The 25,648-nt window shown below is 35.6% G+C and overlaps 1 protein-coding gene across 1 annotated transcript in view; it reads right to left on the reverse strand.

Moving 5' to 3' along the window:
* MALRD1 (MAM and LDL receptor class A domain containing 1) overlaps positions 1–25,648 on the reverse strand; it is a 277,676-nt gene that overhangs the window by 103,270 nt on the left and 148,758 nt on the right. Inside the window, exon 28 of the mRNA XM_059818810.1 lies at positions 10,363–10,543. Coding sequence (XP_059674793.1) covers positions 10,363–10,543 — 181 coding nt within the window. The remainder of the gene's footprint in view (positions 1–10,362; positions 10,544–25,648) is intronic.

The following is a 25,648-nucleotide window of genomic DNA, read 5'->3' on the forward strand; positions in this document are numbered from 1 at the left end:
TCAAAAGACCACAATCCATTCCTTTCCCACAAAAAGAGAATATAGGCAACAAAAACCCCACCCCAAACCAAAACAAAATAATGTAGAATATAAACACAAAAACACAAGGAAGAATTTTATAGCTTATGATAACAACTGAGCTTTAGATAAGCATAGCAATAACTAGATTAACAAGAATCATTGGAGCAATTAAACCATTGATTTTCTCCTAGATCAAAGTTGACAGTCCACAGCACATATCCTTGTAAACCACCTTTTTTTTCCCTTACAGTAAATACTGGGAGATTAGATTCTCATAAATTAAAAAAAAAAAAACACAATTATTATGGCATAGCAAAATGCTAATGGTTTATCGTACCCATTTATTTGTTTCCCCTAGGAACTACAGCATTTCCTGAAAACCAGGACACCACAAGAAACTAGCACAGGACATATTTTACATGTAATAGTAACTACTGACTACATGTTATGCAAATCCCTATGCCAAATGAAATGACAGTACTTGAAAAGGAAAAAGCATACACAGGATATTACTTCTCAATTAAGTACAATTTGAATTGATGCAGCAAAGGGACATGTAATCTTAAGTAGTTTTTAAGAGACAAATAGAACTGGCTTGGCTTTTGGATCACTACACCCTACAAAAGAAGCACGTTAGTGACGGTTGCCATAGAACTCGTGTTTATATGCACTCACTTTCATTTCTGTGTATTTTGTTCTGCACAATGTAATTCTCAGAATACCAGCAAAGATAAGACCTTCCATAGTAAGAATACATGTGTCTCTTTGAATAATCATAGAAAACAAGCAAGACATAGACGCAGGTCATGCATACCACAAATAAATTGTGACTCTACTGCGGACACATTACAAGCTATATATTTATATCCATCTCCAGTGTATGTTATCTATGGAAGACTAGCCCATATGGTACTCACAGAATTTATAGACATGACAAGATTCATTTAGAGATAGCTGATAAATACAACACTATTAATCCAGACACTTTGTTTCAGTTACCAGGAAAAGAGTGGCTATGAAAGAACTCATGAAAACTGTCTTCTTTCCTTTAAGTTTGCTACTAGAGGACAGCACCAGGCCAGTGACTGTTTCTCTGATGCTGTGAGTACAAGAGCTTTCTTTTACCAATGCTTTGTAAAATTAAAATATTTCTGTGATATCCATTACATCTAAAATCATGGAAATATCAGCTCTACAAGTTATAGATCTTGATTATCTGAAACAAAATGGATAACTGCAAAAATTTTTTTTAGTTTGATAGATACCAGTAAGTTTCACAGATTGGGTGTTAGGTTGACACAATGAATGTTCTCCTATTTAAAATATTTATCATGAAAGAACTGATTGATCACACAGCCAAAAAGAAGAGATGCTCTTGCTGTGTTGCATTACAACACTTAAGACTTACATAGGTTGTTAGAGGTTATGTTTGGACAGTGCTACGTGCTTGTGAAAGGCATAGGGTGAATGCCAAGTTGTTATGGTTGCTAAAGGCTGCAGTGAACAAGACCTTGAGCTGTTTTGAAAAGTAACTTGTAACTCAAGGTCAAGTACACTGAGCTACTGTTTACCAAGACTCTCATCTTCCCTGCTCTCCAAGAGAAATGCATGCACTCACTCAACAGTACACCACCACCATGTCAACAGTATGAAATGAAACATGTAATGTATATTCAAGGGAAATGAGACTTTTTTCCCCCCTATGTGTCTTTTTAGAAATTAAGATCCATTCTGAGTAGGAATGCTTTCAAATTACAGTTGAAAATTCACCTCTATTATTTGTTGTATAGTAAGAGTACTTATATTTCTTCCCTCCCCTCTTACACAACACTTGAGATATAGGAATAATCAAAGACAAAAAAATTAAAAATGTTTTATTGAAAATATTATTCATTGAAAGGAAGTTTACTTTCCAAGTTTTGCTCTTTGTTTAAATTAAAATAGATGAAATACAGACTCCTAGAAAGTTTCATTAGAACTGGAACTCAGCTGTACTCAGTACTCTGAAGTTCAGGAATTATGAAGCATAATTTGCATTAAGGTTTTTATTTGCTTACCCCAATTGTTCACTACCCTTTTTTACATGACTTTTTATAGAACATTAAACATCTATTAGCAAAATCATCAATAATGTTTCTGTTCATGGATGACCTTGGGAACCTTTTGCAGGGAAAACTAGATGAAAAGTTTCTACCCATGCAAAGTAGATATAATTTCAAATAAGGTTCTTTTGTAATTCAAAAACATAGGGAATTCTCCTCACAGAATGTGTCATTTAAAAGGCCAGATTTAATTCAACGATATGCATTGGCTCTGACATACAGCAGTTCTAACAAATTATATTGACTCTTAGGAGAGAATTTCACCTGTAGATACAAAAGTCTGCCAATGGACTTCCTAAAGATGCTCAAAGCAAGTAGTATTATGATGCCTAAGGCCACCAAATAAGCTGAAAGAATAAAAAAATCATCCAAAGTTCTGGAAATGTACAACTGGCTCTGGCTCAAGCAATACAAAAGGTAAGAAAAAAATTCTCTTCAACTTCTAGTGCTGATATCATGGAGTATATAAACCCACACCAGACAAGGACAGCAGTTTTTATATTTGATTAAGACTGACAGATCAACCTTGGTGTAGAGTGTATCAGCATGATAAAGAGCTCATGCTCACAGTACCCTCATGTAGGGAGCTGCCATGTTTTGCTTAATACTAAAGAAGACACTAGGAAGAAGCACTGAGGACTGAGCACTGAGTGAGGGTCTAGTGTTCTAGGCTCTTTGAAGTCTGCAAGTGGTAAAAGAAAGGGAGAAGAGGAGATAAGGTGAAAAATCAAATTATGCTTTTGCAGAAAATTCTATTTCCCTGTAATTATTAACATGTTTAGCTGGAGAAAAATATTTCCTGAAGCAATTTGACATGTCCTCTCTACTGTTTGGTCCTTTTTGCCCTCCCTGTCTCCCCTCTCTCCTGATTCCAGTGTAGAGCTACATTACACCTCAGAAAGTTCAACTGAATAGATTACTCTTAGGGGTTTTCAACAATATTTACCCTACAAAATTACTGTCAAGCCATTGTTACCACTGTGATGAAGGACCAACCCAAACCACTCAATCACAGCACTCTCTCCCCTTATCACAGATTTCTTGGAAGTATCTCATATAAATATTTTATTTTTTTTATACATGGACTTGTCCTAATGTGGTCCACAGAGGTTGTTGTGACAGACCAATGGCATACAGCACACAGGTGCAAGTCTTAATTATCTGCAACAAGGAGGCACTTCCTCAGCTGAATGCTCTCTCTGGCTCTGCAAAGTCATCGTTAGATATGAAATTAATCTTGGCTGTCATATTGCATGGAGGTGTATGATGGGTTACAGAAGATCACATGTTATATGCAGTTTATTTGTACTGGAAGGGGGGTGCCTACCTTCTACAGTAATTTCATATGAAAAGGAACTCAGGCTGGGGCAGTGTTCGTTCATCTAGTACCACCTTTATAGACAATGATTGTGAGGTTAAAAAAAAATTAAAATCCAGCTGTGTCTACCCTGTGTATTTTACTAGCCATGAAAAGTCTTCTCTTGTGGCCCATTCGAACTATGCGGAGGTAAGGAATCTACCATCAGATATGAAGAGTAAGCAATACGTGAAGTGAATGTCAAAATTATGAGATTTTAGTTTTATACTGAACAGCTGCTTTTGCAGCCACATACTATGAAACCAAAGCAACTTTTTTTCAAAAGTTTCACATGAGATAAACAGAAGCTGAAAAAGCCACTGAGGTCTCTTCATGAAAAGAGAGGTAAAAGCTAAAACTTGTTCCTCATATGCAAAATCTGTGCCAAATGACCTCAAGTGTTTTCCTAATAACAATCTAAGAGTTACAAAAAAAAGGAAATATGGCAAAAAAATCTTTTTGTTAAGGTCTCATACATTTTTTTACATAATCTCAAACAGAAATAGCAATCTTGGAGTATTACAGGTGGGTAAATGACTTCTGTGGAGTGCAATAAAAAATATGGTGCCATACTTCTCTTCTTTCCGATCTTTTAATCTTTTCAAAGATTGACAAATGCAGTATTATTCATTCCCTGAAGCCAGGCTACATAATATTTGCTTCTTCAGTAAAAACAAATTTATATTTTTTCATACATTTTTAGAAAGCCTTAATATGCAATGCCATTTAAGCAATCACCTTGTGCATAACATGACTTGTGCAGGAATTCAAGTCTTTCCCCAGCGTAACTCTGGCAGCTCTGGGTTGAGTGAGCCTGTATTTCCTCCACATGTCTCCTGAGCACGTTTTCTTCCCCACTGAGTCCTTTGTATGAGGACATTCAGGATGTCCTGTGGAAGGCAGCTGTGGCTGACTTTCACATTTCCAGAAAGGAGATTATTTCTTGCCTAGAACCAAATTGTGTGTCATCTGTACCCTCTGCTGCGTGTAATGAGATCTGAGCTCAGTAAGATTTTCACTCAAAAAGGATAAAGCACATTCATGTTAATGTATGTTACAGTAACACAAATTAAGTTAAGGCTACCAAAAATCACTAACTTCTCAAAATGAGGTTTCTTCCTCTACAATAAAGCAGATTCAATGGATATCAGCAATCTACAAATTGACAGCTCACCACGAAATCAAAGAATAATTTCCTTCTAAAGGTAAAATCCAAACATTAGAATAACAAATAAGAATTTTACCATTAATTTCAGTACATTTACTGAGAAGTTTTATCCATGTGATGCAATTCCAATGTCCCATATCAGAATACCCTGACATTGACCTATTTATAAAAACAGGTGAAAACCAGAAAACATTAAAATACTTTGAAGAGGGGAAAAAAAAAAAAAGAAAAAGAAAAAGGAATAGATCAAAAAACCCAGGTAACTGGACATACATTCTGACTGAACACAAATGTATATCTTGAGTGACTAAATCACCCCCAGCAGCTTTCCCTGCCTCAGTTCCCTTCCTTCTCACTTCAGGGCCAGGTTTGTACTGAGTATTTCTGTTATAAGAGTTTGAACCTTCCTTAAGTGCCTAAGCAAAAGGAACTAAATTCTCCACTAAATGTAAAGCTTTGCATGACACATAGCTGAGGATTCAAAGAAAACACTGGCTTATTTTAAAAATAAAAATATTGGCCTACACATCCAAACACTAGGATGTTTTAATTGTTTTCTCTCTGATCTGCAAAGCTAGGATGGAATTCTAATGAGAAAGGATTTCTTCGCTGAGGCTTCAAAGCTTCTTGTTTATGCGAGCATGGAAGCAAAGTTGTTCAAAGGATTGCAGTACCTTCACCTATGGTCTTTGCCATAAACGGTAGGTGAGAATACAGATATATGAGGAGAAAGGGAAAGAAAATGTTCACCACAAGGCAAAGCAAGATTTATTATATTGTAAAGAAAATGCCTGTTCATCTCAATTTGGTAAATCAGTTTCCTATTAATAGGAGTACTGTGGCATTTTGATTTTGCTTTCTCTCAAAAAACTAAATATATTTTTAATACCACTTCAGGTATGACCGAATGGGTATCCTATTTAGCTTAAACATGAGAAGAAAAGCTTGTGAAGTCTGATGTCAAAGAGGCAGCCCACAAAGATCACTGGAGCTGTAACGGCTCTTTCTTTTTCCTGGACTCTTATTGCACTGAATTGCCAGACCATGAAAAAATACATAAATAAACTAAATAATCAACTATTCTAGAAATTTCTGTTTAATTTGAATTTACAGTTATGTTTAACTTATTTTCATTTATCTTTCACTGTTGGTTTTTCAGGTGGTGCCCTGGGATGCCAAAATCAGTATGTATGATATGGCTGAGTAAAGTATATGTCCATGCTTATACTCTGTGTTTTGTATCTGGAGTACAAGATTCCTTTTCTTTAAAATTACAGATCTACAAAATTCATACTACTAGCAACAGCATGTCTGATGAGCTGTGCTCTTGGTTCACTATTATATGACAGTGAGCCATCAGCTGGAAGAGCAAATTAATAATGCTTGAAGTGCTCTTTAAGGTTACCAGACCACAGCTTATTTCTGACAGAATTTTTAGATGTTATCATGGCAAAGGTGTCAGAAGCCTCAAAAATAAAATTATCATTGGCGATTATCCCGTACAATACTCATAGGTATTTTATCTTTTTTATTAAGGCAAAATTGCAGGCTTTTTTTTCTAGCCTGCAAATAACCTCATGCATGGTCAAAGTCAATTATTAAACAGCACAAGAGATGACCACTCTAAACTCCATTCAAATCACATAGGATAGTCTGTCACTAAAGTTGTATAAAGAATTATTGCATAAAAAAGGTGAAAAAATGTAATTAATCAATAAATTAATTAACTAAATATTAAAAACAATCTTTCTCTGGCTGGGATGTAACGCCACTATTTTTCACATTTTACAATTAAACCTGCAAAAGAAAAAGATATCAGATTTCGAATTTAAATTATTTTTGCTATCAAAACATAACTTACCCTCTCACAACCAACTGATAAGAGTCTTTTATACGTTCATTTTCTACCTCTGACAATATTTCCAAGGCGTCTCACATTTCCAATGAATCCACAGTTGCCTCTTGACCTTCACTTCCACAGAAATTAGTGAGAGCTGAGGGAAATGAGCCTTGTAGGATAGGGCCCCAGAAGCTCAGATCATGATAAATAAAGTTATCTGTAGTATTCTACTGATATAGAAGCTTTTAACTAATTAATTTTTAAAAGGAAATAGTGAAAAGATTCTCCTTTGTTGGTTGAAAATGCTCATATAACATGAGCTATGTAAATCACAGCTATGTAAGTGAAGAGCAAAGAAGTCTGCAGAGCTAATCCATCTCCATGCAGATTCCATTATAATGTGTACAGCTTCTTTCTATAACACACTGTATGAAAGCAAGCTGAAGAGAAACACATGTACAATAAAATAAAGTCTTTGGATTTATTAAATTCTGCTATAACCATTGAATATTGCCATACTGCATAAAAGAAGTTCTAATATTCACATGTCAAAAATGCCCACACAGACTGCCTCTCTCTTCCCTCTTCACACCCTCCACTTGAGTATATTATTTTAGCAAAGAGGCAATTATTTTATTGTGTTGACTGTAAACCATGATCCAGGAATATCACTCCGCATCTTCCAAAAGGACAGTCTGTGAGGAGGAAGCTATCCCAAAACATCTGGAAGATCCAGAAATGCTCTAACATTCTTCTCCACCACTATATGCTATCTGCTGGGAAGCAGCTAAACACTGAATTTTTTTCCCCACGCACTTTAACGCTTTCTCATTTCCATTCCTTTCTGTTTATTTTAAACCTGTTATTCAAGTCTTAGTTATTTTCATTTATTTTCTAGGGTTTTCTGTGCATGGTCCATTTCTCTGCTTATGTAGTTATGGTAGCTAGCATATCCATAACATTATATAAGATTTTAGTTTAACCTAGAAGTGTCAATGGAAAATACACGTGGCCTTCAATTCCCCTAGAGGACCCTAGCCATGTGTTTAGTTCAGCAAGTCTGCAGCTACAAACACAGTACATGAATAAGTGTTGTAAATCAAGTCATTTTGTTGAGAAGAAACCCCTGACCTCTTCTGGTTTGTATGCTACTCTTCTTCTTGAGTTTGGCCACAGTAAGATTGTGTTTGCTGTCTTTTAGCTTTGTTACAACAGACACAATAAAACTGTGAACCCTGTGCTGCAAAAAAAATTTATACATGACATGCTTTCTCTATCCTGAATGCCCCAGGCTTGGGTCAGACAGGAAATGTTATTTTTGAGAATCTGGCAAAATGTATTTTGTTTGTTTGTTCTACAAAGGTAAAGAATCAATAACAACAAGAATGAAAAAGGTCAGACCAGGCTCCTTCATGTCATCATACCAACAGGAAGGTCAGCATACCAAAAGTCTCAAGAAAATTAAGCAAGCAGCTCTCAACTTGTGGAGTAGAAGGCAAAAAAATCATACATGGAGCTGATGTGAAAGACGCTAAAGACAATGCAATGATTCCTTCTTGACTTTGGTTTGAGCTCAAATATCATTGTAGAGACAGGAAAATAATGGGAGGGGGCAGGTTTTTTTGATTTTTGTTTGTTTTGGTTTTTTACAGACATGCACTAGCACACAGGCACATACTTTCAGTTAAAAAGTAAATATATGAGAGGGCTCTGATCCTGCTGAAGAACAAAGAGATAAGCATAAACCTCTTCCCATAGGATACATGCACCTAAACTTTAATGAAAAACCTGCTGTACCTAGCATACACTACCGGAGACGCTGTAAGTGAACGTTTCCTGATTATTTAAAGATTGGACCTTATTACAGTGCAAAAACATCCACCATACAAGTGACAGCTCTATAAAGGATTGGTATCTTGGGTTTCCAACTTTTCTAATTCAATCTTTAAAAAATTTTTATTTGTATTGTATTTTGATGTTCAACTGTGTATTTCAAAATTCTATGAGAAAAGCCTCCTCTGAATCATCCATCCTCATAAACAACAATTTTCTGCAAAATGTACAGGAATATTACTATGCTGAAGCTGTAAGCATGTGAAAGCAGTCAGAGCACATGGTGCAACTGCGTTCCCAACAGAGCTTCTTGCTGAAGCAGTGCTGTAAAAAAAAAAGTTGCTATATTGTAATAAACCCAAGTTACTTTCTGAACTGTTTCATTGCAAAGGTATTTTAATGCAAGACTGGTTATAAAACACTATTAACATTCAGATTTGTAGGGTCATAGACTAAAACCAATGTAAATTTCAGCAATCTTAACATTTTAAGAGATTTAAGGTCCTTCATATGACAGCTTTCCAACTCCCTGTTGAAACAATTTCCTTCCTTGCAATGACAACTCTGAGGAATATTTCCAGTTATGTTTATATAATGTCTATTTTCAGGTTATTATAAAATATGTGGACTTAAGAGTAAGCAGAAATATTTTTACATTATATGAAGATATGTTGATACCATCTTTATGAACTTACCAGGGAGTTTTCTTCTTCCTTAAAAAAATAAATCTTGCTATTATTATTTGCTGAATATCTTCATGAATCTGACCATGAAATGAAGTGTCTAAATTGTTCTAGCCCCAAAATGGAACAGAATCCCACAACTGTGGTTTAACTAGACCCCACTGTATGAATTAATACATCTGAGCACAACTTGGCAACAAATTGCAAGAGAGATCAGCAGACTCTTTGTTATTCAAGATGATAGGGGAATGTTGACCTCCCATCTCCTACCAGGGCATCCTTATCCATCTACCTTTGTCCTTTGGAGAACAATCACATGCATAGCAATGGGGACAATGAAACACTTACTTAGAAAAAATACAAAGGAATCACTAGCATTCATGTTCCTGAAAGAGATTTTAATGGTACATCTGCCATTTTATTGAAGTGCAGTTCTGAAGTAGGTCCCAAGTTGTATCCAGTTTCCATTCTTTGATTTACACCACAGAGCAATTTCTGAATGCAAAACCTGCATTTTTCAGATGAATCTAGATCAAAAGATGCTCTCCAGAAGTGCACTTTCCATGCTCCAACTGATAATGGACATCAAGACCATGGCAGAAAATTAAAATGTGCCCAAATAACTTCCCCCAAACTCATACAATGTTGATAGGTGGCATCAGCAATGATCACCTCACAACAAATATCATGTCACACTGTTTACTACCACGGATAAAGACCACATCCTTCCTTGATGGAAGCCATGATCGACCCAGTTTTTATCTTTTTTTTCCTTTTTTTTAAAGGCAAAATTTGTTCCTATTTTAGCCTATGTCCACAAAAAGATGAATTAAATAGAGTGAGTACCCTGTGAAGGACTCAAAGGTTTTTTTTACTTTGCTGGCCTTAACACTTGAAATGAACTGGGAAAAAGAATAGCAGCAATGGTTCATTTGTGGTCTCAACTCATTTTTATGGCAAGAGCCTTTATGATAAAACAGGGAGACCGCAGTCTTCACTTGATATAATCTGACATAATTTATATAAATTTATTATATACGACATCAAAGACTCAGTAACTTACCAATGAATGAAAGAAGGAAAGTTCTTACTCAAAACCAAATAAATTAAGGAAACAAAAGCTCAGGCATTTCTTGGATTTATCTGCAATAATTTAGAGTGAGAACACTGCACTAATATAAGACTTTCTGCATGAGTAGAAAATGATATTAAAGTTACAACTGAAAACAATGTATTTGTAACTGATTTTATGAACAGTGGCATGATAAAAACAGTAAAACCATGATGTATTTAAAAACAAGTAAGAACATCCTACATCTCCTTTAGCATCCCTCTAGAAAATTCCCTCTTGAACTTACTGGTGGTGCAGTTGCTGAACTCTATGTCATCTATTGCTGCTCCTCCTCCTAAGTCTCTGGTACGAATGCCTTCAAAGATAACTTCAAAATTCCTCAGTTTCCCCAAGTGTAACTCGACTTTGTTCCAGTCATCACCATGATTTCCTGATTCACTCCATATTTTCACAATCCCATCATCAGTCTAAAGTTTGAATAAAAAAAAAAATATATATAGTAAGATACATGTAAGTACGGATTATCAAATACCAGTTTAAAAAAAAAAAAAACCCAAACCATAAAAAAAAACAGAAGTCTAGAAGACACCTCTTCAGTTTTGTCAAGAAATGGTAAACATATGCTTTGCTAGGATAATAGGAAAAGTAGTGAAATGAGACGATTACCATACAAATCACACAAATATCAATAGTAGATGGAGTCTCGGTACAGAAATTACTATGTGTATGATTGAACTCCAAAACAGTCCATTTGGTAGAGTTGCATTTAACTTTATATAATACTGAGATTCATACTTTGCGTTTAGAATATATTACTGGATGCTTAAAATTAGAGTATCAGATAGGTAGAATCTTGAAAAAGTTGTGACAATAGTAGTACAAGGTAGAAAAAACTAACAAATACAAGATAATCATATGTTTAGTATAGTTTATTTGAAGGAAAATAAAAGCATTCTGACTTCCAAATATGCTAATATAGTTTAAAGCTTTTCTTTAAATATCCAATCATATTACCTAACTGACAAGTCAGCAGCAAACATCATCTTCATTTTTTAATAGTAGTATTAGAATGCAGATGCACTACTTTCAATTGCTGTGAATAGATGATACATATATATGATGGCACTGAAAGTAAATATTTGCAAAAGTTTTGTATATGTCCCAATTTATTTTTCTTTATGACTGTGTCACTAATCACCCAAATTGTAAACGAGAAATTTTTTACTAGTGTTTTCTTATCAAAACCCATTAGTACTCCAGCTAGGGTTAATAAAAACACTGTGCAATGCATCAAACAGCTGAATGTAATGCATAACAAAGGTTCTAAGAAAGTAATACATGAACAAGCAAAATCTAAGGAAAATAGAGACAACAGTAAAAATAGGCAGGGAGGCAAATTAATTACATTTCTTTATACATGGTGAACCAGTTAGATCAGATTTATGTTAATAAGATTGCCTTATACATATTTATGATGAGAAAATGAAGCTTGGTGCTTTAGATATTGTGTTCTGAATAGGAAAATGCAGACAGCCATGCACAAAAATATTATATTAGTTGTTTCTGAATCAGGAAACTCACAGAATTGTTGATGTTTTTTACAAGGAGGTTCTCAGACCTACCAAAACATAGACATACTGGAGTGTTTCTTGATGATGTTGTTCTGGAAAATCATCATTAACTGTAAAGGAGTTGGTTGAAAACAATGGCAACTTTACTTTAAATTGCTAAATAGGAAAGAAAACACAGGGAAGGATCTCCACAACTGCATGTAAAGTCATAGATATTCAGCTGAACAACTCCGTTGCTGCACACTACTAACGGTGTTGGACCAGCGGTGATAGCAGCCCTTTATAAGCCATGATGACTGAGCACACAAGCACCTACAGAGGCAAGTTTAAGCATTGCTTCTTCAGTTCTGTCTCATTGGTTTAAAGCCAATGACACACTCCATTAAAGAGAAAATAATATAACAGGACCTCGCTAGTGCTTTGCACCACTAATTCCACTAATAACTGGTTATTATTTTCTCAATGCATTTCTCCCAGTGAAACTCCTGACTCTATGTGCCATCACATCAGAGAGCCATTCATTTAATAGAATCATAGAATCATAGAGTATCTCAAGTTGGAAGGGACCCATGGGGATCATCGAGTCCAATTCCCTGCTCCTTGAACTCTGATAGGCTTGATGCCATGACCACTTCTCTGGGAAACCTGTTCCAGTGACCAACCACCCTCCCACCAAAGAAGCCCCTTTCAGGCCTATAATCAGTGCAAGTAAGGGGGACTGGAATCAGAATGAGTGTGAGACCCTTTCCAAAACTTCCACTTACATTTCAACCTGGAAACAGCATAGAGGACTCTATATTAGCACTGAGCTGAGTAGAAATGGTAATTCAAGCTGATTTTAACAGTGGTAAAAGAGTTTTGGCAAATCCATCTTGACTTTACTTGTATTATTCCTGTTCATCAAATATGTAGTCAACAGTTTAACTTAGTTATTTCAGTAACTCAACAATATCTATTCCATTGATTCTGATTTCTGAATAACCTCCAAAAGAGCATTACATATTATTGGGGTAGCTTGTTTAGTCTGCACATGTCTTCCATCTATCCATGACATGAATGAAATGGATGGTTATGATGAGTTACATTTGGCTTTAAGGTCTCCAACATGGAATACAAAAGCAAAACTTAGAAGAGAAGTGCTTTTTTACATTTAATCCATTTATTGTGTCTGAAACCTCTTCTGTCTGCCCTTGAGAACTCTTTGGAATGGGAAAATTTCCCAAACATTATCTATAAGAAATTACTGATTAATTTTAGAAAAGTAGTTCAGTGCTGTGTATTAGTGGTGAATTTAGGAAACTTACAATGAAGTGGATAATAATAATACTAAATGATAAGGGAATTCCTTCACTTTCATTTCATTTAAGCGAAAGAGAGAAATCCAAAACCTGTGTCTATCCCAACATTAAGCCCCAATTCTATAAAAAAATTACCTGTGTTTAAGTTTGGATGTATGGAAGTCAGTGGAGCTTCTTAAGATGTACAGAGATAAATATTTATATAAAATCTGGATATGTTAAATGTAGCACAGTTAGCCAGAATATGAGCCCCTCATCTGCTGTTAGCCTGATTTTGATTAATTTCACATTATATTTTATTACCTGACATCCTGTTCAGACCTACGTTACATCTATCATGTTGATTTATGAGTAAAGGATGCTGTGAGTAACCAGTAATACTGATCACATATTTCTTTAGAAATAGCCACATAAAAATGTTGTAGCAATCAATTTGTGTATGGTATCATAGCCCTAAAGTATCACATCTTTATGCAGTTACAGGAACTGAGGCACTGAAATACTTTTTGCTAGGAAGACTTTTTTTCAGATAGAAACTTTACAACAGAAGTGGCAGTTTCCTTGCACTTCACAAATTCTTGAATATGAGTACACAAATAAAATGCAGAAGAGAGAGATGTTTCTTTTCCTGTCTCGGTTCAACAGTAGCAGTTCCTATACAACAGCAGCACTCCATAGAGCATGAAAGGCTGATTTTTCACTTGCTCGGCTACAGCTCTACATAACAAAATGAAAAGCAACCTCATCCCCTGCATAACTGCGTGAAGGCTGTTCTAATCTGGAGTGAAAGGTCCCTTCAAAAACACAAGCCCTGCACATTGCCTGCATGAAACAGCCAAGACAGACGTGGGAAAGGGAGAGATAGGCAGGAAGCTTGGCTCTCCTCCTCTCCCAAGGCCCAGACAGTGGAGCTGGCTTCTGGATACATACTTTGCCATGAGAGGATCATCGTTTGTAAGCTTTGCAGATTCAATTTCATGAATTATTGTTTTGTTTTCTGCATTCTCCAGCCATTTAATCTGTCTGGTGCTTTGGCATTTCTTTCATATCTTTGGAATGTGTTTGCTTCTAAAACAAACACAAATATGTCCTGAGGGGAGAAAAAAATCAGTCTGTGCATTGACCTGCCTGTTACATCCAGAAATCCTGTGATCATTTTCACTCCCATATACATGTATTAATGTAAAAGAGAGATATGTAAAAGAGATAGATATACGACAATCAGAAGAAATGTGTCTCAACACAGAGGAGTCTGGAGGCTGCAATGTCACCTTTCTTTTCTGTTTTTATGAGGCTATTCTTTTACTGACACATATTTATACTGAGTGTCTAGATTGCTCTTCAAGCTGGACTGGTGGCAAAAGGCCCAGTCTAACTCGATGATCCATTGGACTGATGAAAGATGGTTAAGATTTGTGGCTTTGGTGGACAGTATCAGTGCTGTGTGCGTGGGTTTATTATGCTGGCTGTTGATCAGGGCGGAAATCCCATTTTCCATTTAACCCACAGGAGTCTTGCTGCATGTTACCGTTTACCAAAACAGAAAAAAAAAAAAGCTGTGATCTGTCTTGTTGCCACTCATCCACATCTTGGGTTTCAGCCCTCTTCTACGTTGTAAGCATCATACCCTAGGCTCCATGTTTCTTTTTTTGCTACACTTGCTTGTGCATAATCCCAGTCTTTCTTTTCCTCACACCAACAATTTTGTCTCAAAGCCACATTATTATCTTCCTTATGTCTCATTACATTTGTGTCAGCCTTCCTTTCAGTTCAGATTTGTTTACTTCACACTCTACCTTACATTCCTAAAAACATGTCATCATCCAGTTTCCCATTTGCATCCTCTTACTGCCTGCATTTCTACTCCAGCTGGGCAGAGTGATAGACAAGATTCTTGCATCACTTAAACTACCAGCCTACCATCCTCAGCCAGAGTGTGTTCCAAAGTAACATGGAAAAATAGCATCCAGAAACCAGTGTACATGAAAGAAAAAACCCTAATCTTTCCAAACAAAAGGCTAAACTGCAGTTCTGAACTATGAGACTTGATTCTATTTGTTGTCTATTACATATATGCAAGTCTTTGAAAGAGGATAGAAGAGAGGATCTCAGATCTCACTGACACATAAAGCACAAGCAAAATATTTTTGCCCTAAAAGCTTGGTCAAAGCCTATTTTTTTAGCAAGATATCTCATTTGACAGCAAAATGCTAACAATGACACATCACTGCCAACACATGACAACTACCAGACTTTTTTCTGTTCAGACTAAAATCTCACACTGTCTCTTCAATATCTTTCTGTGGATGTCTCCCTCAGTTGAGGGGAAATGTGGATAAAAAAACTTAATCTTTCTTCCTTATGTTTCCTTTTATGACTTGTGAACAGCCCCACAACCTGCACACCACTCAAGCTTGTAATTTTATCAGTGCTAAAATCCTTCTAAATTCTTATGTAGTCTATATTGATATTTTGTAAACTCTTTCTGCATAACATATCAAAGAGCATCATAAGTTAAAATTCAGAAGTTCTCATCATCTCATAGGTTGAGGACTGCTAAAGCCTTCATCCAGCTCTTGCTTTATGATTTACACAGCCCATTCTTTAGACTATTTTGCCTTTGTGAATTGATGTCACCTTCTCTAGCTGAATTCTATCTGTAATACCAAAATAAACTATTTTAAAGTGCCTTTTATACCATAGTGCCAGGTTTATCTTTTATTCATTATCAAGAAGCTCCTTCCTATGCTGGTCTAACTCATGATACAGGAATCCACTGCCCATTTGTTACCTATTCAAATGTACAAATCCGTGTTTCCTCCTGAGCCCCACCCCTCTTCTGGGAAAAGGACTCTGTGAATATTTCTCCTTCATTTGCAAGTGAAGTCTAAAAAAAATCTTGCCAACAGTTAAGATGTGAATGCACTTCTGTGACTCTCAGCCATGACCAATGGTGTTTCACAGCTTCTTTGAAAACCCAGTGAATCAGTGTGTCCTTTCAAATGTCCATCTTTGTATGTGTATATACCTATCAATATTTCAGTTACAATACCTAACACTTAATCAGCACTTAAATATTTCAGGAGGCAACAGTACAGCACTGAGGTATCAATAAAAACTCCAAGTGTTATAATAATTCTTGTTCTTGGGATATCAGCTATTTTCCTTATGCAAATATATACATTGGACTTATTTCTTCGTGGAAACGGATACTACTGCTGGGCAAAATCTCTGGAAAGTTCCTCAGAACATCATTTTTACAACCTATTTTGTAATTCTGTACTTTATAATCCCCTAAACTCAACCTAAGAAATTCTGAAAGTCCAATGTTATTGTCTGATCAGCTAACAAAATTCATTTCTACCAAAAAACACACACTGAGACCACTAAAAACAAATGTGAAAGAGGCTGTTTTCATTTAAGGCCCTGAAAAGTTATTATTAATTGCATGTCACTGCCCCCTATGGGTTGAACATAGTCGAAGGTCAAGCTGAGGTGATGAGCCATCATTAAGGAAAACTTAACAGTAAAATTCATGTCTTTCCATTGAATTGTAGCATTGGGTCCTGGTCTTCCACTGTCCTATCATGCTGAGAGATAAACATTCTCAGAAAATGGCAGAATTACTTCCAAGAAGACCATAACCTGTTTAGATCTGTATGTCTATATGTCTAGCCATATTGGAAAATTCCTACTCGTATTCAGAGGATTTTTTATCTACCTTTTGATAGTCTGAAGGGAATTATTCCTCAATGTTTTCATTACATTGCAATTCAGAATCTTCTTCATGCTTCTTTTCATCTGAGGAACGATCTAAAGTGTTTATAACTTCTCTTCTGAAAACTTCAGGGGGACAGTGGATCTTTGTGGACTCAATATCCTCATTAATTCACCTGGGGATACTAAGAACGAAGGAGAGGGAAGGATTTCTTTCTGTCTTAGAATTCCTTTTATTTTGTGGTCGAGTTTAATATTTTTCCTACGGAGCAGAGACCACCATTATTCTCAAGGCTACATTTCTAACACGGTCAGAACGATATTAGTAATTGAATCCAAAGCATGCAAGAGTATGTAATTCTCTGTTGCAAGATGTTGCAAAGAAACTTCGTATGAATACGGTCTCTATCAGAAGAATACACTAAGTATTCCAGGTGCAATTATAAAGGTTCTGCTAGGAGACAATCTGCCTTGTTATGTCTGCAGTGAAACGGCAAAGAAACCCAGGTTTTGTTCTTGATCTGCACCTCTCCTTCTATTCATGTTCCGAGCTGGGTTCAAAGTATTTCCCTGGTTCATTTGCATCTGATATTTATTTCAGCAAAGCCACAGGAAATGAAGCTGAGCTTACCAAATGGATGGAGGCAATAAAAACATTTGCTAAAATTCCTGGACTCTTCAAATCAAATATACTCGAGGGCTTTTTAATCAGAGACAGAATATTTTCAAATGATTCATTGAAAAACATTAACTGTTTATTATTAATACCATAAAAAACCTTTCAAGATTCACTGTATCAAAAGGCTTCTCTTTCTGCAGCACCCTTCAGACTTTTGATAGAAGTCAAACTCCTTTTACATACTTTTTTAAACTGTCAGGAAAAAGCTTTTCTCCTCTCCTTTCAGGTTCCTTTGAAAAGAGTATCTTCCTGGTAAGCTGCTACCATCCAGAATTTTTGAAACAGGATATGTGTTATGCAAAGCACAGAAACATAGTATAGAATGAGCATAATGCGACTTTAACTGTCACTGTTCATTTCTGTAGCTTTTGATGCATGGTAACCCCTGTTTTACAAGAGTATTTCAGGATGGCAGTTTACTTTTCAGGCTACTTCTTCTTGGTTTAGAATCAAGCTTATTTTCATGGTGTGCAAATGAAGTTAACTAATAAACCTGGTTTTAATGAAGTTTTACTTTCCTTAAGTAGTATCATCATTAAAGCCTTTTGATGGTTGACCAAGTAGTTTAAAGATGAAGCATCCCATGATGAGGTATGTTCCCTCCCTGCTTCCGCCTTTTACTCAACAAGGAGTGGAGTGCAGTCCTGCACTTTTACAGGTACATCAAAGAAACATAAGGTGGAACGAAGAAAAATCGCAGCTTTTCCTCATTTGCCCATATTTTAAAGACCTTTTCTATGAAGCTGTATTTCTCCAAATCACAGAACAGTGTATGTCTTCGCTGACATTTCTAATATCATCTATCTACTTATTTAGGTTTCATTGCTTGAGAGTGAGTCCTATTTTCAGAAGGTTCTGAGCACTTTCCTTATAGATTTGGGCTGTTGCTACCTCAGCACTACAGTACACAGAATACTTGCTTATTTTTGAAGATCTCAGTTCCTAGGATTAAGTCTTTCATACGTAGGTTGAAAAAAAAAAAGCACATTAAAATGCAATAAAACTGAAAACTGATGCTGTAGAGCAGAATCTCTTATCTTAAAAGAAAAAGATGTGAACTATTGTGTCTTCTTCACCTAAAATTATTTCCAAAACACATGATAGATTCTATCTCTTTTTTCATTTCTTACTGATTTTCTCTTAAAGCTTAACTTCCTAAAAGAATATTGCTTAGATTATTTGAAAACAGTAACTTAACCCTACAGAGTTTGACCTCATATTTCATTCAAGCAAAAAAGCTCTACATCAGATAAATCCACATACAGTATAAAATTATTAAAATTATTTAAATGGGTCAAAAAATGAACTGAGTTCAAGATTTGTTCACCCAAGATTTGAATTTTTGGTTCACTTTTTTGTTCCTTTTCTCTTTCCTCTTTTCTTTCCTTTTTTTCTTCTTTTCTTCTTCTCTCTTTTCTCTCTTTTCTTCTCTCTTCATGGTGACATGAAGAAAAATGAGAGCAGACAATAAGGTCATGAAGATTTGAGTTATGAATGAGCATGTGTATCCTCTGGCACACTGTCAATCACCGGGCTGATAACAATTCAATACAAATATTTCAGCAGCACTTTATAACAGCACTAGTTACAATAACTCATCTCAGCTTTGACAGGCTTCTTTATTTTAGAGAAAAACACATACTCTGTATGTTAAGTTTAAGGATGGTAAGTGTATGCAAACAAATCAAATAAAACATTTGTACACACTGTTGATCATGTAGCAAGATCCGGGCACAACAGTAGTTACTACTCTGCCCTTAGCTACTGCTTTGAAAATTTGTCTCTCCTACAAAACAACCCCCAGAGACTTGTGGTTAAGATTACCATTACATTTAGAAATTTACTGCTAATTATCTGAATGTTGAAGCTCTGCATTAAACATGTAATTCCAAAATTATTAAGTCCACCTAGAATAGCTCTGAAAGAGACAAGTAGAAGTAATTTCAACATAAGGAGAGATTTTAAACTCGAAGTTCATGCTTTCCATCACTAAACTGAGGGATGCTGAGGGATGCATGTTATGGGATTCTGAAATATTCAACAAATGGCGGTAGTAAAAAAAGAAGAAAAACAACAAAAAAAGCAGATAACGGAACTGCAACAATCTACAGAGTAATGGTCCCAAAAGATAGCAAAATGTTAGTGATAAGTATGCAACAGGGAGAGTTTTACTTTAGGGATATGCTGCTGAAAGTGATGAGCTTACTCAAGTTCTAGTGACTTCAATGAAGATTCATGATTGTCAGCACTGAAGAGAATAAATTAAAAATAAGTTTCTCTCTAATTTTTCAAAGTTGTATTTTGACGGGAACCTTAAATGCTGTTTAATATGTCTCTGCCTTCTATAAAAACTCTTGAGAAAGAAATATCAAGCTGATCAAATGGTATCTTTAAGAAATTATTTGATCCAGGCAAAATGTATACTGCATAAGTACATTAGTATGCATGGAAAAACTGGCTTCACTTTTAAGGATAACTTACAAAATCACATTATTACATTTTCACAGAGCATTATAGAAGAAAGGAAAACAGCAAGATGAAACATTGATATTTCAGCCTTCAAGCCTTTTATTAGTCAGTCTGCATGTATTAGTCTCAGCAGGTTTTCATAATAAAGAGTTAATGACAAAGCCCATCCATCCATCAATCCATCCATCCATCCATGCGTTTCATTTCCTCCTTTATGTAAAGCATTAAGATGATTTTCACTCTCTAAAATATCTTTTCCCCAATTTTCATTTCCAAAATTAACATCACTGAAATAAAGGAATATGCATTTCAGCAAGGAGCATGCATTCTAGTGAACAAATTCAATGATGAAATTCCTTTTTTAAAATACACCAGTTTTGGAATTCTGGAATCTCATAGTGAATTCCTTTAGAGCATCAGAGGGCATTAACAGCTCACCCTGTCATGAGTGCCAGCACTTGCATTAGTTCTAGGAGCTAAACGGTAGACTCTTGGTTCTTAATTACTGTAAGTGCTGAGTTGAGAAAAGCCAGTTTCAAAAACATTTTGATAAAAAGCATCTGGTAATTCATCTGGAGACAGGATTTTGTTTCAAGCAGGTATGCATTTCAAGGAATGACAATGAAGTTGCTCATTAGCAAAGATGAAGTTATACTTTTAAAACTCCTATTTTGCAAAAGAATTCTATACTGGGAAGGCAAGAATAATTTAATGATTTTCTTTGAAATATTCTGTGAGTATCACCTTCTTAGAACTTTAATTTATCCTGTCACAATTAAAACTACTAGATTTCAGTATAACTTTCATTTATAACCAGGCAAACTTTTCTGTTTCTTGTTTGCATCTTTCTGCATTCCCATGATACTCTTTCCATCAAATACACTTTTACGTGCTAAGGGTCTTAAAACACATCTTCATTCTGCATGTTATCCTTACCGATTAGAACAGAGAAATAAAACAACTCCTCTTTGTAAAAGAGGATTCATTAGGTACCTTGTACTACTTCATCCTGTCTTCATTTCCTAGCCCTCCCAGCCCTCCTTTCTCCTCAAATGCAAAAAATTTCTTCATTTCCTAGCATAATCCACATTCATCTGATTTTGGTTTTTAGGTAGCTTAAAGGATACAATTGTGGTTACTTTGATTTCATTTTTTTCCTTCAGTGTTACCAGTAAGACTGAGTAACAATAAGCATCAAAGCCATTTTATAAGACCATTAGCATTTCAAGCAACTTGGTTCCATTTTGTCTCAAACCTTGTCACACCTTTGTTTTAATCATGTTTTACAGGTCTCCTCAACTTATTCCCATCTTTGAGTTGAGGCAACTGTAATTCTCTGGAACACCAGAGCTCAAAAGAGAAATTATCACAGTTACAAAACTTTAAGACAACTCTGGACAACTGTTAGAACTATCTGTTGTGCCAAAGATAAGGACAGTGTCTGAACATTGTGCAATGCTAGATTCCTTGGATTGTAAGATAAAAGTAAAAACTTTACTTATACTGACTGCCTAAACAAATGCAGAACATACACAGTACGAGATGCAACAAAACACTTTATGAATCAAGATCATAAAAATCAAGATCATAAAAAGACACAAAAATGAGATAGATAACCTCAAATCTGTCATGTTTTTCCTCCTATAGAGAATACTGAGTACCATATTTGAAGATACAAGGCAAAATCACGTGTCAAATTTCAGCTTTTTATTAAGCAGCTTTAACTCGTCTTCTGCACATCTTAAGTGTAAAATCAAGGAACTTCAAAGTAGTGTTGATAACTCTTACCACTTTTTGACCTTTAAGAACCATACTTTAGATCATCTTCTTTGGATCATCTTTTTTTTTTTTTTTTCTCCTTTATCAGTTGGGTTATGGAATGAGAGAAGAAATACAAACTTGTTGTTCAAATAGGAGGTGTATACCCCTAACAACTCTAGAACCAGTGGTGACATCCATGTTGCATCCTGACCTTGGAGCACCCACCGGGGAGGGAACTGGCTAGGCACAGCCCACTGAGTGCCTTGGAAAGTCTGTGCATGCGGCCAGCCACGGTGAAACTAGGACACGGGCAAAACTCGCATCTCAGGACCACAGATCACACCAGATCCTGACAATGTGTATTAGTCCAGGATGTCTTTTAGAAGAATGGTGAAGCACCTTTCTTTTCACTTATGTCTGTGCCCATCTATTTATGTACACTGTCTGAAATAAGTCAGATGGTGCAGAGTTGTTTGGCACTTTCATTGCCTTTACCAAATGTTGACTAAAACTTTCAGCTAGGACAGAAAGTATTGCTGAGCTGCATCAAAAAAGTGACTTTTTGTTAGTTTTTGCTGTGGCTGCTGAAACAGAAGGAAAATACATCTCTGTCTCTCCTAAAAATGAAAGAAATTAATCTGGTCTAGATGTTCTCACACTGAATCAGTGTTTAATATAAACTAAATCGAAAGATTGTTAAAATACTCAATTCAGATAAATTTACCAGTTTGGATACTTACTCAGTATTTAACTGAACTATAATTTCAAACTTTTCAGGCAGTGGGACCAAACTTTGCTTATTCATCAACACGTCTTATCTTGGAACAATTTATCGCTACGTGTGGTCCATTCCTGGGCAAAGGTCTGCTTGGAATTGGAGCACCTTACTCTAGTCAACCACATGGATCAAAATACTGTTTGAGTGACACAGTGGGCAGGCAGAAGCTGTGCTGGTGGGACTATCTTTTCTTCTCTGAAACTTTGACAGTTAGTGGCTAAGGTCAGAAGCATTTTTCTATTCACAGTGTCACACTGTTTAGACAATCAGTTCCACAAGGCAGGAATCATGGAATCAGTCTGTGTGAAAGTCCACTCAGCTCATCAAAATGTGAAGATTTGTTCATGAAGAATGAAAGCACTGTCATGACAGCTTCCTTGAAAAAGAAAAGCCCCAAAGCAAAGCCAATTCAGCTGAACAAAACATCTCAAATCTTTCCGAGATTTTGTTTGTTTTAATCAATATTTCAATTTAGTAATTCACCTCTAATACCACCTTGATTCTGTATATAAAACTGAATGTAAAGAGTAGAAAAACATATCTTTCTTTACAGGGATTCTGCTGAGACAAAAATTAAAAATTTGAAAAAACAAGGGAAAACAAGTGCATCTATCTACTGTAAACTAAACATACTTTTTTTTAAAAAAATGGTCCTTTTAGGGCAGTACAAAAAACCTGTATCTTAAGACTAGCAATAGTAATTCTTAATTCTTGTACAATGACATTAAACCTTTCAAGGTTTTACTAAATAGTTCATCTGTCACTTCTTCAAAGTGACAAGTCTTCTGGACAAGGATTGACATCAATATTCCCTACTAATCCTAAAAGAGTATCTCAAGCTTTTTCAGACGTGTAAAAGAATGATTACTGTCGGTCAGGTGTCATCCCTACTTTGACGTAGTGGGAGGTTCACTGGGATGTAATTGTACTTCTTTCTTTTTGACATTTACTTTTACAGCCTATTTGTATTCTGTTAGAATATTCTTTTTCATTGGATTGTAGCTTTTGGGCTTGTAGAAATATAGAACAGATCCTCAGTGATATTAGATGAATTGGACAGGCTCGGGGAAATCAAAACACTAAGGCTGAAAAAAATAGTAAGTTCTTTAAATAGTCAAAGCTTGATTAAGTATTTTTAAGCTTCACTGAATTGATCCTGAGCAAAGAGACATCTTTAAAAGGAATGCTCAAGTGCTTTCTCTATAATATCTGATGGATACCATTTATTTCTTAGACAACGCCAAGGAACTAGATCTGATTTAAATTTTTAATCTGTAGTTATGAAATATATTCTCTACAAATTGAGGGCTTTCATAAATGACAGATCTTATAATATTAAAACACTTCAGTGAGATTCCCTCTCTTTCCCTACTTCTCTCTCCAGTGGTCACCACTTTATATATTCAAGGACATATAAAGTTATAAATATATAACTATATATAATATAGTAGGGACGTAGAAGATAAAAGTTTGCAAACATATTCATGAGTTCTTGGTGTTTGCATTGCCGGCATAGATATGAAATATCTATGTAAGTATCCAGAAATATTTCCTGAAATACCCAAAATTCAAATATTTATCCAATGACATTCCTGAATGTAGCCAATATTTCTTATTGAATGTTACTGTAGAGAGTTACATGTCTACAGGAAGCTCTATGGAAAGCAATAGCCAACTTTCATCTTATAGATGCTTACTTTAGAATGAGATAAATCATACTCAAGGCTCCCTTATAGACAAGACATAGTGAGTAAAACCCCATCATCAACAAAGAGAGGCTAGGGTGACTGCTGCAGTGGCTGCACAGGAGGCATCCAAGACTTCAAATAACAGGAATCCCACCCACATCGGGACAAATTACAATTTAACAACAGGTCCTGTGATCTTAACATATTTCTTGGGAAAGAAATCTACATGCTGGAGAAAGTGCAAAGATCTCTTTCTAAGATGTCTTTCCTGTGGTAACATAGAAATAATTTGCCTACATAAAGGCAAAATGATACGTCTGAAAACAAGCACAAGAACAAGCATCAGCCATGCTTGAAATATGTAAAAGAGAATTTGTAATAACTTTCAAACTGTCAAACAAATACAAATAAAACTAAGGTAGAAAAGGAATTTCAGTGGCATTTTTTCTCTTCCATTAATTTTTTGGTTTTCAATAAAAATCCCTCAGATATCCTTCCATTTCTTCCCAGTGTAGCAACTGTTACATAATCCACTTCTGGTTTGTACTTTCAGTAGTTGTGATAACCTCTATTCCCCGTTTCCACTTCTTCAGTTTTTGTCTAGATGTTGCAGACAGTGCAGAAGTTCTGTCTGCATTTTCTAAATGGATTTATTCCCTACAACCAATAAGCACAGAGCTAATTATCAGAAGAATATAAATCTTTCTGTGTGAACTAAGGAAATGTTGCAACATTAAAAAAGGCAAATCAAAGGAAAAATATAACCACGGAGTGACAAAACAATTGAAAATAAGAGGACTTCAAGCCATTTGTGGAAGAACATACCTTCCCCACCCATTCTACAGCAGAAGTTCAGTCTGATCATCTCTGTATGGAAAGGGATATTTTAAGATGAATTCTAAGAAGTTTCTATAACAATGGCATCCTACATGCACCACTGTAAGATTTGTAGCCATTAGATTGGCATACTCAGAAAATATGAACTCGATGGTATGCTTTAAGGTATTTTGGTATCATTTACCATGATGTGCCTTCGTCTATCTTGCTACATGGTCTCCTGTACCTTTCTTCCTCATATGACCACACCTTCTCTGGATATGATTTGTAAGACCATTCAGGTTCTTCAGCTCCACATAGTAAAATTTTCTTTTCAAACTGATAAGATTGACTCTTTAAGATTGGTCTTTTCAAGACAGCTGGTCTCTTTAGAATGGTCTTACTGCACCACTATTGTCAAGAGTTTTCAAATCTTACTTAAAAAAACACTTATTTCTCTGTACAATAAATCTTGGTACAACTTGGAAGGAGGAGACTGCAATTTGTACAGAGATTAAATTCCAGATGTACTGACTTAGACTATATTACTGACTAAGGCAAAGTCCAAGGTTAAAAATGTACAGCTAGTGAGTCAGGGGAGGTTTTTCATTAGTTGTTAATTCCTTTCCATAACCCACATAATCCTAAAACAGCTAAGCTGGAAAAAAAAGAACTCCCATTCTTTTAGTAACACTTGAAGAACGCAGTGTATAAGGTGTTAAAGGGATGGAAATCCACCTAAATAATTTTGTGACTGCTAATAAACTTTTTGATAACATACTCCCTCTGAACTCC

The sequence above is a fragment of the Gavia stellata genome, chromosome 6 (assembly GCF_030936135.1).
Source record: "Gavia stellata isolate bGavSte3 chromosome 6, bGavSte3.hap2, whole genome shotgun sequence".
Classification (NCBI taxonomy): Eukaryota; Metazoa; Chordata; class Aves; order Gaviiformes; family Gaviidae; genus Gavia; species Gavia stellata.